Source organism: Anguilla rostrata, chromosome 8 (assembly GCF_018555375.3).
Source record: "Anguilla rostrata isolate EN2019 chromosome 8, ASM1855537v3, whole genome shotgun sequence".
In the NCBI taxonomy this organism is placed as follows: domain Eukaryota; kingdom Metazoa; phylum Chordata; class Actinopteri; order Anguilliformes; family Anguillidae; genus Anguilla; species Anguilla rostrata.
The window spans coordinates 21,454,089-21,472,144 of NC_057940.1; the positions used below are offsets into that span (position 1 = coordinate 21,454,089).

Below are 18,056 nucleotides of genomic sequence, written 5' to 3' on the forward strand. Positions count from 1 at the left end.
CATAAAGGATAGTGAACCCTACCACCGCAAACTAGATAATATCTGAATACTGCACACTACATACATGTAATGCACATTACATATCAAGGCACACAATAAAACAACTGTATACTGCACACTAAAATTCATGCAATTGAGATGTCAGGTATGCTATCCACCAAGTTACGCCTTGACGGGGCATGCCCCATACCTATATAGCACTGAGAATTTGGCACGTTTCAGGGTTTCCTACTGAAATTACCTCAATGACCACAGACTCTCAAACCTTAAGAACCTTCTGACCTCATGTAAACACACAGAATTCACATACAACTTAACATGTCCACACAAAAATGCCCCATACTTACATCATCACAAATGCTCCAGTACCACAATCAATAATTCTCCCCATTGGACAACAACAACATCTAATCAAAGTAGTCTGATGAAAGTAGCCAACTGCAGGATATTCAGATACACGGGCAAAATAGACAAAGAAAGACGTGCAGTACTGTAGCTACCTTGCAAACACCACATTTTAAAATGTATATTAGTTGGGCCTATAGATCATCTACTGACATACATCTTATTTAACACAATTTTCTAAACACAATAATAATAATAATAATAATAACTATTATTATTATTATTTTATTCATACTTTTCATATACGCAAAGGACTAGATACAGCTAGTAAATGGGACATACTTTTAACAGTAGGCCTATATTTTGCATGTTCTAATGCCTTACAGACAATGCTTTGTATGCGTGAGTAACATGGCATTTTTGAACATTGAAAACATGCTTTTGCTGAGCTACGATACACACTAAATAACAATGTGCACTTATAAACGGCTGGATCGGGCACACTAGCTAATAATATTTGCTGTCACTAAGAGTAGGAGGTTAACATTAATTATAATCAAATTGTTTTCTGCTATAAATACAACTAAATGCAGGGGGGATTAATTAAAATATCTAAATTAATAAATCCAAACAACTCTGAACAGCTTGTGCCCAGGCAGTGCGTTTTCTTGAAAGAAAACTTTACTGTTGAAACTGTGGCGCTAAACACATTCGAGCGCATTAAGAATTCCGGCTTCCCTTCCCGCGCACGGCGAGAGGACCACGGCATAATTTGGGGTAATGCCCCTCAAGGGCGCGAGCGTGTTTAAATAACGAGGCCTGTAACAGATGAACCCCGTGGAGAGACTGCGGCGGGACCCGTGAGTAACTGCTGGGGTCAGAAACATGGGGACGCAGTGTTTAGTCTGTGACTAGCCGAAGCCAGGTAATTCCGTAATGCTCCGAAAGATACAAGCTCGACTGTCTGCCGCGGCAACGAATGAGGGAGCGCTCTCCTGACGGCTGGAGATCGGGGGCTGTTATTAGCTCACGGTTATGTGAAGCCGCCAGGAAAGCGGCGCGTAATGAAGCACGTTTGGATCTGGAGCCATTTTGCACTCAGTTGAGTGCGGGCTCTCCTGGGCAGCGGAATAGGTATCAGCCTAACCTGTGATTACAGCACATTACAGCCCTGCCGGGCGATGTCAGTTTAAACACGTTCCGTGATGAAGATTGTGGGCGAGGGGGGGGTGGGGGGTGGGGGGGGGCAGAATGCTAACAGGTTCCAGGCAGACGGTTTTTTTCCCCCCCTCCTTCCCCTCCTTTCGAGAGACTCCACTCTGCCGTAATTCAAGAGGTGCCGGGTGCGGCGCGCGGTGATTTCGCCGCCCCCTCGAGGCGGCAGCCGAACCCGTCCTCAATCAAAGCCAACGGCTGCAATTAATGGCGAAATTAGAAACAATCACCGCCTCCCTCTTATTATCGTCAATTAGAGTGTGCTAATCAAGGCCTGATCGCGCACTGCTGCTCTCGCCAAACTAAATGTCAAACTTCATTACGGCCCGGCGAGGAAATCAAACTCCCTGGGCGATGCACTCCACACGGGAAGCGGAGCGCAGGAACCCATCCCTCTCATTAGGGCTCGCGCCGCCGCGGCGGGGTGATTGAGCTAACGGGAGCGCGCATGCCCGCGCTGTGCATTAAACGGCTAAGGACAGATATTCGCCGCCTGATATCGGGGGAGATCGGCCCTTCGCCTCGAAAGGGACAAAAGCGCGCGCGGATGCGTTTTGAAACTCAACGCGCTCCGCCATTTAACGGCGAAGGAAAAGGCTGCGGAGGAAACCAGTTTGCAAACGTGCGTTTAACGAGTCTTCAGATTACAAAGCTGCTCTGAGGTGCGAGCGCATCGCCGCTGAGTGGCGATTTAATCAAATCCCGGGTATTCAATATTCACTCGCCGTAGTTACCCCGCTTCTCGCTTTCGGCGTCTGATTTATAAATGAAGGCATTCCTTAAATAATATGGAAATGGTTACCTGGCTAAGACGCATTCATTCCTGAGACCCTCATCAATCAGCTTTCTGCATTAGAGCATGGCATTGTATGTTAACCTTCACCAAGGATCATACAGTAATTGAGCTTGGTGGAGGTCTGAATGCCAAGAAAGCATCACTTCATCATTTGCATTATCATATTCAGATGACATCAAATTCCATATCAAATTTACGCATCTGGGAGAGGCGTTCGGAATATCCGAGGCTGGATTTCAATGAAGTGTCGATAAAAACAAATCAACCAGACCTCAGCTGTCGAACACGTCCAGTAAGAGCTAGCCGGCCAGTCTTGAGTTAATGTTATGACAGAGATGATTAGTAATTTACGCCATGTTTTGACAGACGATACTCTAGGTTTCCTGCCTGTGAAACATTGTATAATGCCTGCTGCAATTATGCACTGCAATATAGAAATTCTGTGTAACAACTACTGTTAAAGTAATAGACATGCCGGTTTGTGTTGCATCAGTGAAATCAATCGCAGTTCAGCCAGTTGATGGCCAGAAAAAGGGTGTTTTGAGCAGACCATACAAGCTACGGAGGTAAAAACAAATTTGTATTTTGCAGGTGTGTGGAATTGCAAAGTCAATGTAAACTGACCAGAAATTGTCATTTTAGTATTCAGAAGTGTTATAATCAATTCAGGCAGGTAAAAACTCGCATTATTAGTATTATTATTATTATTAGCTTTGTGTTTTTTTCAACACAGCTTCTTTAATGTGTAGACTGAAAAAAGCACAATATGAAGCCCTCCATCCAGCATTGTTTATATACTGGCATAATGAACTAAAAGAACTAAAATGCATGAGGATAAAATCAGCTGTATCAGCTAGTACAAAATGCAATGTTCACATGTGGAGATTTTTCAATTTACTGATACTGGTTAAAAAAAACTGCAAAAGCATAATACCTTCACACAAACATTAGTGATTTAAGAATATATTTTTATCATCTGAATCGCAGGGAGGCTGAAGTGAAGCTTACAGAACCAGCAGCCGGAGGGCCAGAAATCAATGTTAAGGCAGTATCAGCACACGGTGGCCTTAAGCCTGGGCGGCTGGGGAATCCGCAGATATCCCTACAGGGCTAGCTGAGATCTTTCCTCCATCAGGGAACCTTAAGCGCCCGACCTTGTTCCCTCCAAATCCCACCAATCGCGCTTTACCACAAACTTAGCCTCGTGCGACCAACCGCTATTTACTGGGCTTCCGGTCCTCCCGCCTGTGACAGAAGCGGCGGCGAGCGAGATTATCCAGGGTAAATCTCCGCGGTGCTTTGTTCTGCTGCTTGGTCGGAACGACGCGAAGCCATTTGGTTCCCGCAAACCCCGTCCTCCACTCCACCCCGTCCCGGGTCCGGGAGTCCGGTGAGGCGCGGACGTGTGTACACACCGCGCCCGCCCGCCCGCCCTCCCTCCCTCCCGCTCGTGGAGACCACCTACAATCGGGAGTAATTCCGCTTTGGGCGGGGAGCTGAGGGGAGGGGGGTGGGAGTGGGAGGGGGAGGCGGTGATGGAGATGCCTGCCTCAGCTTGGCCAAATTGATAGCTTCGCAGTTACAAATGAAGGCCCGCCGTTGTCTGCAGAACCGCGGGGCCGGACTCCAGCGGCGCTCGTAAAGAGCGCTCTTTAAACCGCCGGGGCCCCTGGGACCCGGCAGGGAGGGGCGAGGGGGGAGGGAGAGGGAGCGCTGTGCTAATGAGAACTACGAGGGTGCAAACATGCATGGAAATGACTGTTATTCCGTTGATGTTCATTTAAGTGCTTTTTTACTGCCAACTACAAAGAGAGTGAAATAACCGGTGATGAATGTTGCCCCCGAAAAGCATTCATTTTCCAATTCGGGGAGAGGAGTCGTCACGCACGGCGAATGCATTATTTTACTTCACTCAAGTGCGCTGACGAGACGGAGGCCGACGGAGGAGCGCGGAGGCGCCTGGACAGCAAATAACCTACGCCCCCCCAACCCCACCACCACCCCCACCCCACCCCACCCCACCCTACCCCACCCCACAAGGCCACAGCATTAATCTGCTAATGATATCTACAAGAACAATCATCATCATCATCATCATCATCTGCATCATCATAACTGTAATTATCAATTTAAAGTAATTAGCTTTATATTAACCGGCGATTATGCGATAGATAAATAGGCTCCCCGGCTGGTGGTTAATCTATAATCTAATTGTTCTTGACCTCTTTAGTCTCGTACTTGGTGATGAAGACAGTAATACAATGTGCACAGGCCTTCATAAAACTGAACTTCAAGGCACCTTTCGACAATATTTTTTAACTTGAGACATTTTAAGTAAATGACATCAGCTCCTCAGATGACATGCAGCATGGTCGGGTTGACCTTTCTCAGTGATCCTGGTCAAGCTCTGCTCATCAGCATTTGGCTGCAGAGTAGCTGGACATTTCTCTGAAAACACAGGTGGGTGTCCATGATGTCATGCGGATGAGCTCGTTTGACCAATCGTTTGCAGGGTTCTTAACATAGGCGAGGAGGAGGAGGGAGATGAAGAGAATGGCTGCGAAGAACAGGAGACAGAGGAAGTGAAAGCGAAAAAGGTGGAGGACTGCGGAAAAGAGGAGTAGGAGGGCAGAGAGTGAGCAGCGAAGAGGAAGAGGAGGAGCAGCCGACGGAAGGGGGCGTGTCCCTCTCTCTCACCTGCCCCCGGGCTGGTGCTGACGGCCGCCTCGCTCCACTGGTCGGCGCTGGACACGGAGAAGGAGCGCTGGTGCATGCCGTCCGGCTTCCCGCCGAAAGCCACCAGGTTGATCCCGCTGACCGAGCGCTCGGACTGCAGGGAACCGCTGCTGTTGGAGTGGGGGGCACCTGAGAGAGAGAGAGATAGACAGAGAGAGCGAGAGAGAGGGTTAGAGGACAGGGCCATTGCCTACATACCCCTTTATTTTATCAGGTTTTAACATCTTCAGATAGGTACAGGATCACATGACTGTTCCAGCCAATGAAACAAGATTAAAGTTCTTTTCAAAGGAACTACCTGTATATGTAGGGTTACACATAAATGGCTTATCAGTAATTCTAGTACTTACTGTATCTGAAAGAATAAATCAATCAGTTAAAATGCTAAATGTTAAAATGCACATTTAACAACATAAACACACAAAAAATATATTATATAAAAATTTATATGCATTATGGAAGTACTTTTACTGAATATAGTACCATTATACAGTATTTAGCACTAAGAAGTTTGTTTATAAAAACACATCTTGATTAGCAGCTCATTTTATCATATACCAACACACAACAATGATTTCCTGCAATCCCAAGATAATATAAAATAATATCTTAGGGGTGAGCCCCTTAAACAATTCACATCCTAACAGCATTCAGCTTTAACAAGTATAAACCATTTACCCAGCAAGACCACCGTAAATTCAAGCTGAACACAAGCTGAAACACTTCATCAAATAAAATCGTGAAAAAATCAAACGCCAAATGTAAGATTTAGTTCTATAGTAATACTGTTCTATTCCATTATCATAGAAAGTCCTGCCAAAATATTTTTTTAGTAATCATGGTCATGTGATTATAGACATTAGATCAAACCACACTCCCTCTAAAACACATCAGAAATTAAGTGACACTTTAGTATAGCTATTTGTTGGAAAGGGATGTTATTTTAACCGATGGAGGTCTTGTGCCGTTCATCTAGCGAAACACGTGTGGCTAAAACAGCTGTGTGCCGTTTGGTAGAACCAAGCTGAGTGATAAAGTTGCCGATTTCTAAATGACTGGTGGAGGACAGCGTACATCGGTTCTGCATGGTCTCACTCCTCTCTTTCTGTCTCTCTTCCTCTCCCTCTCTCTGGCTGTTTGTGCAGTACGATGCTACCGCCCCTTTCCTGTTTCCTCTCCCCGTTACATGTGTAAGGCCCCCGCTCCCTCTGCTTCTAATTAGCCCTTAATTAACAAGATACACTCCGAACGGTAATTATCTCGCCTCAGCCCTCTGACTGGCACATCCATCTCTCCTGCCGTCGACTGCCGGTCTTGGCGTTTCCCAATCAGACGCTCCGCGGACACCTTCCCCCCCTCCCTGTGCAAATCACATCAAAGGTTTCCTGCCTCTGACCTAGACAAACCAGGCTGTTAGGACCCACACTAAACCTGCCTGTCAGGACCCACACTAAACCTGCCTGTTAGGATCCACACTAAACCTGCCTGTTAGGACCCACACTAAACCTGCCTGTTAGGACCCACACTAAACCTGCCTGTTAGGACCCACACTAAACCTGATGTTAGGACCCACACTAAACCGGATGTTAGGACCCAAAGTAAACCTGCCTGTCAGGACCCACACTAAACCTGCCTGTTAGGATCCACACTAAACCTGCCTGTTAGGACCCACACTAAACCTGCCTGTTAGGACCCACACTAAACCTGCCTGTCAGGACCCACACTAAACCGGATGTTAGGACCCAAAGTAAACCTGCCTGTCAGGACCCACACTAAACCTGACTGTTAGGACCCACACTAAACCTGATTGTTAGGACCCACACTAAACCTGATTGTTAGGACCCACACTAAACCTGATTGTTAGGACCCACACTAAACCTGATTGTTAGGACCCACACTCGCTGATCTGATACAGTAAAGGGACAAAAATATTTAATAAATTCCGGAATTTTTGACATAGTTAAAATATGTATTGTAAACTATGGCGACAATCATATTAGAATGTTGCTTAATCATTTGAAGTGCAGCAAGGCAGGTGAGATGATTCAAGAGGCACTAAAAAAAGCACTGTCAAAAAGGTCAAAAAGCACTGGCAAGATTCCCAGCCTTCCTAACCTGAGGTCACAAACAAGACTGTAGTGAAACGGGGCCCAGGATGCAATCAAGCTGCTGCCTGCTGGGAAAAATGCTCTCATTTACACAACCAAGCCGCCGCACCGCGACCATGACGATGTAAACACTCGTGGAAGGCTCCGGATGAAAACAACCTTGAATGTGTTCCTGCCATTGATGCATGAATGCAGAAATGCAATGGAAGAGTTGCTATAGTACGGGGCACAGTGTTGTGGCCCAGGCCTTCTAATGCAAAGTTTCTCAGAGTTACTCAAATCCTCCAAAAAAAAAAACTCCAACAACTCATTTGGAAGGGGGGAAAAACATCACTTTACTTGTTGAATAAAGCAATGAATGTATATACAAACGAGATTGCAAGTGATATGCTAATGAGTGGTGTTCTATAGTCTGAGCACATTTAAAAGGGCAGATTTGGCTGTGAGGACTCTTTGGGATGTATGCGGGAAAAGCTTATTAGAGAGAATAGCATTTCTGCAATAAGGACAGAACATGACTAATGAACCAATAACACGAGGCGGCAGAACAGAGTATGACTGTGTTTAATAGATTTTAACAATCACTTAAATCCATTAAAAATACATAAATGTGTGAAAGACAACAGCACAAGGTAAAATTCACTTCAGTTTCATTATCGCCCCAACGCTTAGAGAAGGTGTATGACTGCGGATAAAACTCCTTTTGTTTAGTCTCTGGTCCAGATAGACAGAACCCATCCTCAGGGTGTTTGGTAATAGCACCCTTTGTAAGAAAATAGAGTAATTAACGGTAATTCCTGTTGGATACACTCCAAGATTTAATGGTATTTATTTTGGTATTAATTGTCCCACGGACTCATTTCCTTTTACGAATTCCCATTGATGAAGCAAGGTTGAGTGTCACAATAACACAGGAGGTGATACTCCATAAAGTAACACTGCATTTCAGTTATAAAATGGTTATATAAAATATACCCGGCGACCTTAAGCAAGGACGCATTTTACCTCATTTCTTTTCTAACACTTCAAAATCAATTTCCAACTGAAATAATGACAACACTTAAAAATGGCACAACGTATAAAGTAACCCTGTAACTAAGCAGCGCCTGCTCTCTATTATAAAACCTCCTCCCCACTACCGGGAGTAATAAGTGTATCAAATTCACATAATTACGTCTAATTAGTATCAGTAATTATCCTGTTGGGCCCAGGAAAATTAATCTTTCACTCCCATTGGGGGAGGTGCTCTCTCGCAGAGCGGGAGGGGGGAGGGGGGCGGTGAGGCCGTGCTGTGAGCACGCTCGCCAAATCAGTGACCTCCTGTACCGCCCCATATCTGCGGGGAGGGGGGTGCTGGGGGATAGTTATTTCTCACAGAAAAGAAGTCTGCTCAGTAAAAGATCAGGACAAAGGACAGGACTAGAACTACAAAACAACTCCCAAAGCCCTCTCAAAATTTGCTCCATGAAACTGTAAAATTTGTGGATATATTGTATGTACTACCCTTGACATATGCCTTTTTGCGATCTTACTTCCTATGCTAAGCTTATGACAATGTGGAGAAGTGCTTGTGCATAGCGTCGGCTAAATACCAGTAATGTAATGCAATGTAATGAGCTAGCAGCAGCCGTTAATACACAAAAATAATGTCATACTCTCAATATTTTCAGCAAAAAATAGAAATAATACACAATAAGACTGCTTTGTAATATCTTTTCTAAAAAAATAATAAGGGGATACGCGGTTAGAAGTGTATTCAGTCCCTGGAAAAGACACTTGGCTCAGTTTTAGACGAACCAGCAGCGCTGCAACACTGCGAAATGCAGCAAGCCGGCAGCTCAGGGTAGAGTAAGAGAAAGGCGCACGCAAGTCATTCATAATACACTTTCAACAGGAAAATAAATTAAAAGGCAATAGCACCAATTTTTATATTACCAAAGTGACATTTTTGAAAGCTATTTCACAGAGCTGTGCAACTGTGAAGGAATTCAAAACACAGCAATCACCACAGACCACCCCCCCCCCCCCCACCACTGCCACCACCACCACACCCCCATTCATTCTGAAAAGCATTACCAGTGACGTTCCAGCAGCCGAAAATAATGCGCATTCTCGGGCTGAACAGTGCTGAAAGTTTTACAGCACTGCACATTTTCACAGCATTGCAGAACGCGCTCGAACACGCATTTCACACCGAACGCACCGCTGGGTTATGAACAGCTTCGGATGAAATAATCATTTTATTTACCTAAATGTGCATCTATGGCAAAAGTACTTGTTTTCTTATGGGAATGGATTTTAATTAGTTTAACTTTAAAATGTTTGGCCAAATATCATAGAAAAATATTTGTTTTTTAAAATCTGGAAATAGGTGTTGATTTCTTCCCCGTTTTCATTAAGCAACAAAGAACTGAAATCAGTTTTTTAATTATTTAAGTAATTTATTTCATTTGTCAGTAATGATAATGTCTGATTTCAAGTTTGAGACATTTGCAGCAACAAATGCTTTATTAACTAAGTCCTGAGGCACTTTCAATAGGAGAGTTTAGTAACTTCACCTTTTATTTTACTAAATATTTTCTGCCACCTTTACTTGTCTGTTCTAATACAACATTTATACTACCCACCAGCTTAAATTGAATATGTATTTTCATTTGAACTCATAAATATTTTCAGCATTTTTCATATTTACACGTCAAAGCCCAAACAGCAGAAACTCAACAAAAGCCAGCTTTCCGAAACAACCGCCTACCTGCAGAGAAGCTGAACCACCCCTGAAAGCAATTTCAGCTCTGTGAGAGTTACTGGTGGTTGAAGAGGCACTAGCGACTCCAACTATAGAGGGACTTGGATCAAACAAAAAAATAATGTGCCTGTAAAATATGTTTTACTTTGCAATAATTAATTTGTATTTGCTCAAATTATGATCCAAAAAGCACAACGGAGAGGCTTGCCTTGAAATGTGACAAACAAAAAGTCACAAGGCAAATCCTCTCTCCTCCATGACACTGAACATCCAAAACCCTCCCCTTGGCACACGCTTGAAAAGCCCTGTGTTAAACAACAGGCTAGGAGCAACAACTGCCTACCAGCCTTATGAGCGTTTCCCATTCAAATCTTTTAAAAATGCCCTGTTCAAATATACTACTCTGCCTGCAGCAGGTTGTCCTCATAGGCTGCTGTTAGAGAACCTGTATTTTAGATAATGAATAAAGTCTAAATGGACTGTAGACTTCATCCTCAGACATGTGGGTTCCCCAAACGATTGTAAACAGCAAATGAAAGAGAAGGAAACCTAGGAAACCTAACAGCATATCTGTAGCATTACACTACAGGCCATAGGGCTGCTGTTTAATCTTTTCTCATTTATTTTTATTTTAATATTTTTTTTTTTTTTTACACTTTTTTGGTCACAAAATGTGCTGCTCTTACTTAATAATAAAAACTATTTTAAATGAATGTTTCGCTGCCCTTGAGTAATTGACTGTTACATTCTTGTTATTTGCAGTTTTTTAACATTAAAACTAAATAGAGGAAAATAACAACAACGGAAAAAGAAAAGATTGAGCTACATTTAAAATTCCGCAATCACCTCCCATCCTAATCGTCAGACCTGATGCTAATGATTAATGAATTAAACATGGATCCATCAATTAGTCTCTGGAGAATGTGTCTGCATAAAAGAGCAGATAATGTAATTACAAGGGCTGAAATAATCAGCTGTTAACATCAGCCAAGCACTGCCTGACTGTGCAAGCTATAACATGCCCTTCTATCAATGGCAGGGATGCTTCTTCTGAAGAGCTAGGACGGCTCAGACAATGTCAGTCAACAAAGCTGGTACAGACACAGAACATACATGTAAAATACAACTGTGTGCATTTCTTGTGTTACTCGAACACAAATAAAATAAATTAAAATAAATATTTCAAAATGAATCTATACATAAATCAAGTAATATTTCATACATTGTAATGAGCATAAAACACAGTACTGCAGTCTTAGAATCCTCCAAGACTGTACTTCAGTATCACAGTAGGCACTCTCCTATACCTATAGAATCTTGGTGTGTGCTTTTTTTTGTGAATGTGATCTACTCGCAAATTCTTAATTCATAAACAAAATGATCCACTTTCGCAGCTGAGAAAGAGCCTTGCCGTAGCAATGCAATGATCTCATCATTCAAGTCATGATCATAATTAAACAAAGATGTTACAAATTAAACTGAGAGAGGAACACCTGGAGCAATTAAAAGCGCAGGCTTGGAGCGAACAGTATTAATAACACTGTTTGGTTTTCAATGTTAATGCCACTTTGCAGTCTGCGATCGTTCCTGATTAAATAAAGCGACGCAAAACAACTCCGACTCCGTCAATTTACGGGCGCGTCGTCTCGGCGCCCGGGCGAGCCTCAGCGACGCGGCCGCCAACGCAGAGCGGCGACGGAAAAAACGAAACTGACGGGAGGTTACCTTGAAACGCGAGAACGGCAAGTTAAAGTACAGAAACCAGGCAAAATAAACAAACGGCGCACCACTGAGCAGGTAAAGACGCTCGCGCCCGCAAGCGAAGCGAGCCAAAGCGGCGAACAGGAGCGAAACGGTGGCGCAGGAGCGCCGTGTTTGGGCGGACGGGGGGCGGCCGAGCTGCGGCTGGCTGGTGGGTGGCGCTGGCGGAGGATTAGTGGGAAGCCGTGGAGCCTGCTCCTCTTTCCGCCTCCCGTCAGAAGCTGATGAGCCGTGCCGCAGCCTGACCCCTCCGTGGAGTTGTTTCCATTATGTACAAGTAGGGGATAATGAAGCATTAATGCTAATGTGGGAGAAGATCATCTGAACTGAGGCCATGTAATACCACCCCACCCCCCTCCCCCCGGCCACCCAACCCCCCACCACAAGCTATTGGGGGCCTGCTCACTCTCTCTCGCTCGCTCACTCTCTCTCTCCCTCTCCCTCCCTCTTTCTCGGTTCACTTATTGGTGTGGTAATCATAGCCATGGGTCAGGGTGCTGGCACCATACCACAGCAAGCTGAGCCGTACCCGCCAACCATGCATCGCAGAGCAAAAGCCCCATCCCACCCCCCATCACACACACACACACCCACACATACACACACATACACACACGCACACGCACACGCACACGCACACGCACACGCACACGCACACGCACACGCACACGCACACACACGCACACGCACACACACACACACACACACACACACACACACACACACACACACACACACACACACACGCTACAGCGTGTGCCACTGATCAAAAGCGATGGAAGTCATTAATACTTTGATATAATGTATCTGTCACCGGTGACACAACTGAGCGCACGTTAACAGGATAATGATATTTAAAATCAGCCAGGGACTCCACTCGCTGGAGAAATTAAATCAAGGTTCATCTTTCTCTATCTCTATTTTGTCCCTATTTTAATTTTGTCTTTTTCCTTCACCTTACCAGTTTACCTCCCTTTCTCTCCCTCTCTTTTTGAGCATTTTCCCCACTGTTCGTAAAATAGTGTTGAGATCTAGGAAGTGAATGAATTGGTAAAGGAAAAGACAGGTCCCTGCTTCACCTTCCCTGAATGAAAAATTACCCCTTTGTTCTGTTCATCAATTGCATGCCTAATGAAATCAAAATCAGATTGCATAATCAAGTGCGGGCCCTCCACTCAAAGGAGACATGCTGTGATTTGTAACCTTTTCTCTTGTGCGAAGATTAACACCATTTTCTGTGCAGATTGGTTCGTAATGTGCAAAAGGGGGTCTTGGAGACCCTGACAAAAAAGGCTTGGTGTTTTTTCCAGATACTTACACTGTATCCAGACGGCCATTAATGTGTGATTCTATTTGCGAAAATCTAGCAGCACCTCTTGTGCCAACTCCGAAGCCATTTATACAGCTGAGAATGAAAATGTACGACAGAAAACAGAAATGCAAAGAAGTGGCTGGAATGGTGAGGAAAAAAAAACAAGAGGTCTCAAGAGGTGGCAAGAGAGCTCAAACCTAATAGAAGAACTTAAAATATACACTCATACGTGCTCATGCAGGCTCTTAATTGGACCTCCATTTTGGGCTGAAAGTACCGTGCCTCTCTTCGTCCCTCGGTCCCCTCCTCTACCCTGTGGATTTTGATGCTTCTCCTCCACACTCTCCTGAAGGTTAATTGTTTGTGGGTGGAATGCGATCCCCACCCCCCTCGTGCCACGTTCCGGCATCTTCTGCTCTCCTTTAGGCTAATTAACCTCTTTATAAGGGCTAGCGGAGCTGGACCCGGTCCAGGACAGATGAGGCCTGGCCCACGGGGAAGCGGGGGGTGTGGGGGCGGGGGCAGTTTGCTGTCAGGACGCGATTGGCCCAGGCGGGCCCTGAACGGCCGGTTCTGACTCGGCCTCGACGACCGGCACGTGCTTACACTTCCTCCTCCCGCGCCACCCTAACTAGCGCGCCCCGTCCGGCCGTCGCAAATTAATGGCGGTCCCCGCCTTAATCCGCTCCGACTGTAATTACCCCCGAAACGACCGAGGGGCCAGCCCGTGGGCGCCAGTGGAGGAAATGCTCAGCCGCTCCGATCGCAGGGGCAGAAACCCACGGGACCCCTCTCTTCATTTGTATTAATTACTGCAAACGCTCGCCCCCGCATCCCATTCAGGCCTCCCCAGGTCGCCACGCTGGCCTCCCGCGGCTCAGCAGCTCTATTTTTAAGGCACGCTGCAGAGAAGCCAACCAGGTAACCTTGAGAAAGAGGAGTCTGGCCAACAGCAGCATCCAGTCTATTCCCCAATACCAATCATTCTAAACAAAGAAGCCTCATTTCCCCATGTTCCAGTTCCGGCATGGAGACGATATCTAAAAATGTTACATTAGCAGCTCTTGTTCAGGACATGTGATGCATGCTGTGAATTCCATGTTTATAAAAAAAAATGTTCATTCAATGCTATGTGCTAGGTTGAGAGAGACACATGTATGAAATCAATTCCATATTTTCTACAAAATGTCTGCCGCTTCTGTACATTTGCATGACACTGTTCAATGTAGCCTGCAAACTCTTGCATCCGCACCGCTCGCCTGTTATCCAGACATACGCTGAACTTCAAATGCACTGTGCTAAGGGGTTAATTAAAGTGGATCATTTGATATTCATTGCTTATTTGAAACAAACGTACAATACTTTCCACTAAAATATTTCTTGAAACATGCAACCTGTGAACATCCTGAATAGTGACATTTAAAATTGACTGCTGTTAATCCATTCTACTCTGCCCAAATGTAAAACATGTAATTAGTGTATTAGTGTCAATGCCTTATGGAAAAAAAAGAAATATCTAAGTATGTGGGTCCATCTGCTCAGAAGTATCCCTGGTTGCTCATGGCAACAGGGAAGAAGCACTTCCTGGACCTTGTATGTTTTTGATTCACAAGGACAGAGCACAAGCACAGCTGTCGATCGCACACAATTAAAAAACATTAACATAAATGTATAAGCACGCTAAGAAATAAAAGTATCATATGACTCATTACCCAGTGAATAATATGGTTTAGAGGCATTCAGTTGTTTACTTTGACCTCCAGTGAGTTGCATGATTGCCAATTCATTCACTGTAAAACGTATTCACAAGTGAACCAATTAGACAAAATGGCTTGCTTAGACCAAACCATTTAGCTGGCCACTGTAACCTAATGTAGCGAGTGATGCAGTTCCCTTATAGTCCAGTGTAGTGAGTGACACAGTCCCCTTGTATTCCATTGTAGTGCAATGTAGTTCCCTAATATTCCAGTGTGATGAGTAGTGCAGTTCCCTAATATCCCAGCGTGGTCAGTGATACAGTTCCCTTATATTCCAACAGAAACAATGACTCAAGTCAGAGTAGGCATATATTTGTTCTAGTTATTGATAAATGTTCTTTCCTGCTTTTAAAACATACCATTTTTCTGTTCTTGTGTGACGTAAAGCCACTGTAAACGTAACCACCACGGTAAATGTGCTTTTCTTATTGTGTGACTGCGAGGTCTTGCCGTGTGACTCCAATTGATTAGAGAGGTGTACACACACATCAGTACAACCAGTTAGCATTTCCTTCCTAGCCCACTTCATTTCATTATTTAAAAACTAGATGCCATATGTTTTTTATTTTATTTTCAGTGAACATTTGTAATTAACTTTAATGGACCTTGCAAATATCACAATCTGCTTACAATCCACAAACTTTGTCAGTGCAAAGATGGCGGGTGGTGGGGGTTAATACAACTATCTGCAAATTCAAAGACAACAGGGGGGTTATACGGTCATATTTTTTGAAAATGGTCAGTCCTGCTTAATGTCTGAGATTAGGCCCTACATTAGCTTTCCTCTGATTAAAGTTAATGAGTATTGTATCTTATCAAACCAGTGTTTTGTAGTTGTTCCAATGACTTTCAGTATGCACTTATTGTACGTGGCTTTGGATAAAAGCGGCTGCCAAATGAATGTAATGAATTTGTGCCATTTTGGAGCCCTCCCCCTCAGCGGTAGGCTTCCTCTTACCTGCGGTCCCGGTCCCTAGCTGCAGACTGCTGCGCTCTTTGGCCAAGCCATTGGTCTTGGGGCTGGCTGTGGGGGCTATGGTGGCGACCGCTCGAGGGGGCCTCTTGCCCGGGACCTTGACCGTGGTCCTCAACAAGTCAATCTCCTTCCCGTGCACGTTCTGCATGTAGTCCTGAAAACCACACACACAGGGCACACGGTCAGAACCGCGGTCAGAACACCGCACACATGGTCAGAACTGCAGTCAACAGCAAATCTGAGTTGATCGACATTTGCTTGATTACACAATTTTTTAAACATTTGATTAGCACCCTTTGAATTTCAGATGAGTGAACATGTTAATATTTAGAATGATATATTTTTTTAAAAAGGCTAATAGCAGCCCCATCAAAACCAGATCAGAAGCTGAAGAGATGATTCTAGAAAAAAGTTTGTTTGTTCTTTCAAACCTTTTTAAGATCTGTTGTTAATCTCCTCTTTTGGTGGTCAAGTTGAAACTCAAGTTAACTCCTGTGACGACAGTGATTTTGCTGATACGCAGTGCTTCTGAGGGGAATGATTTAGCACCGTCTGTCGTCAGCAGCGCAAAACGCACCGTTAAATACCTGTACCTAAATTCATAACCCTGAGAATATCGCTGGTAATCAAATTAACTGTAACACAGTGTGCTACAGGGCACTGCCGAAAAGACCACACACACACACACCGCTCAGACCATTACGGCGGTAACAATATTCACAACGGGAAACTTTGGGGGGGGGAAAAACAGCGGTTACCGTGGGCGCGCGCGACCCGACGGAAACGCGCGGAGGCGACGGGCGACGAGCAGCGGACACAGCGCTACGGCAGCGTTTAACCTCGCCTGCACCCCGCGCTCGCCCCCGATCGGGGGACACGCTCCGTAATGGAGCCGAGCTGTCCCATTTAAGCCCAATCCGGTCGCTTGATTGAGGCCAAAGTGTCACAAAAGCAAATGGGTTTGGCGACTTTGAGCGAGCGAGCGAGCGAGGGCGGAAATCACTGCGATCAGCAGAAAAAAAAGCGGGAGAGCTCGGCCGTCGAATCCCCCTCCAACTCCTCTCCTTTTATTACACGCCATAAAGCCCTAATTTCTTCGCAAGCCTCCTCGCTAATTACCCAGTGAGCGCTCTCATTTCATTTTATTGCTGGAATTAACAGCCAGTTCAGAGCGTGGAAAGCTATTAAGATGTGTGATTAAGCCACATTCAATTAGTTTCTACAAACAATTTAATTGATGTAGCAGATAGAATTAACAGAAGGGGATTGTGTGGCTCGACTGACTGCGAAATGAAAGGGAATCTCTCTCTCTCTCTCTCTCTCTCTCCTGCTCCCCCCCTCTCTCTCCACCCTTCACTTTCTCTCTCCCTGGCTCTCTCTCTATCTTCCTGCCTCTCTCTCTCTCTCTCTCTCTCTCTCTCTCTCTCTCTCGCCCCCCCTCCCTCTCTCTCTCCCTCTCTCTCTCTCTCTCTCCCTGCTCAGAAGCGGAACAGCAACAGTTCTTGGGCTGAGCGGCCGCAGCGAGCCGGCGTGGGCCAGCCGCACCCCTCCGCTCGGGCCGGGCGAGAAACGGCGCCAATCCCAATCAATGAGCCGGGGCCAAATGATTAGGAAAAGCCTGCCTTTAATGAACTCTGCACGCCCGACGTCCCGCACACAATTCCATCATAACTACTCCAGCACAATTATCAACAGTTCCCTTCTCCCCTCATCAGTCGCCTTTGTTAGCGCCATTTCCTGTTCGGTCGCGGGCTACCGTTTGCGTCGTCGTCCTTCGAGAAAACGACACGCGGGGAAGACGCGCGATTGGACATGTAAGCAACATGTGAAAATCACTTGACTTTTGCGAACAATACAAAATGTACCTTTTTTTTGGAAAGGGGGGGGTACCAAATTGATTTCAAGCTCTATTTAGAATCGCACGTTAAAAGCAATTGTAACTTAAGCAACTGATCGTTTTTAAGAGACCAGCTCTGCAGAGAGGAAACTCTCCTCTCACCGGAGGTATTTCTAATTATCTAGAATTTTCACAAGGGGGGCCAAAGTGTTCTCTCCCTCTTAAGATGCTTATGGGAATGTGTCCCATGGGAGGCTCTGGCATTTTCAGCAGGGCTGCTTTTAGCAATGTCCTATTACACCTCCTAATGACTGAATGCAGAGGACAGAGGTGGAAAAGTCTGCATTTTAAGAAAGCTTTAAGGATGAACTGAGTAACTTCAGAGGGCGGTAATTTTGTTAGATCTGAAAAAACACATGGTAGTAAATGATAGTTGCAAAGAACTGGCAAAACAGCATTCAATGCGC

At 45.1% G+C, this 18,056-nt stretch overlaps 1 protein-coding gene across 4 annotated transcripts in view; it reads right to left on the reverse strand.

Annotated features, from left to right (window-relative positions):
* Positions 1-18,056, reverse strand: part of agap3 (ArfGAP with GTPase domain, ankyrin repeat and PH domain 3) — a 244,476-nt gene that overhangs the window by 46,163 nt on the left and 180,257 nt on the right. For all 4 annotated transcript variants that reach the window (XM_064347035.1, XM_064347033.1, XM_064347032.1 and 1 more), the window contains exons 11-12: positions 15,735-15,906; positions 5,054-5,221 (exon numbers count right to left, since the gene is read on the reverse strand). In XM_064347035.1, coding sequence (XP_064203105.1) covers positions 5,054-5,221; positions 15,735-15,906 — 340 coding nt within the window. The remainder of the gene's footprint in view (positions 1-5,053; positions 5,222-15,734; positions 15,907-18,056) is intronic.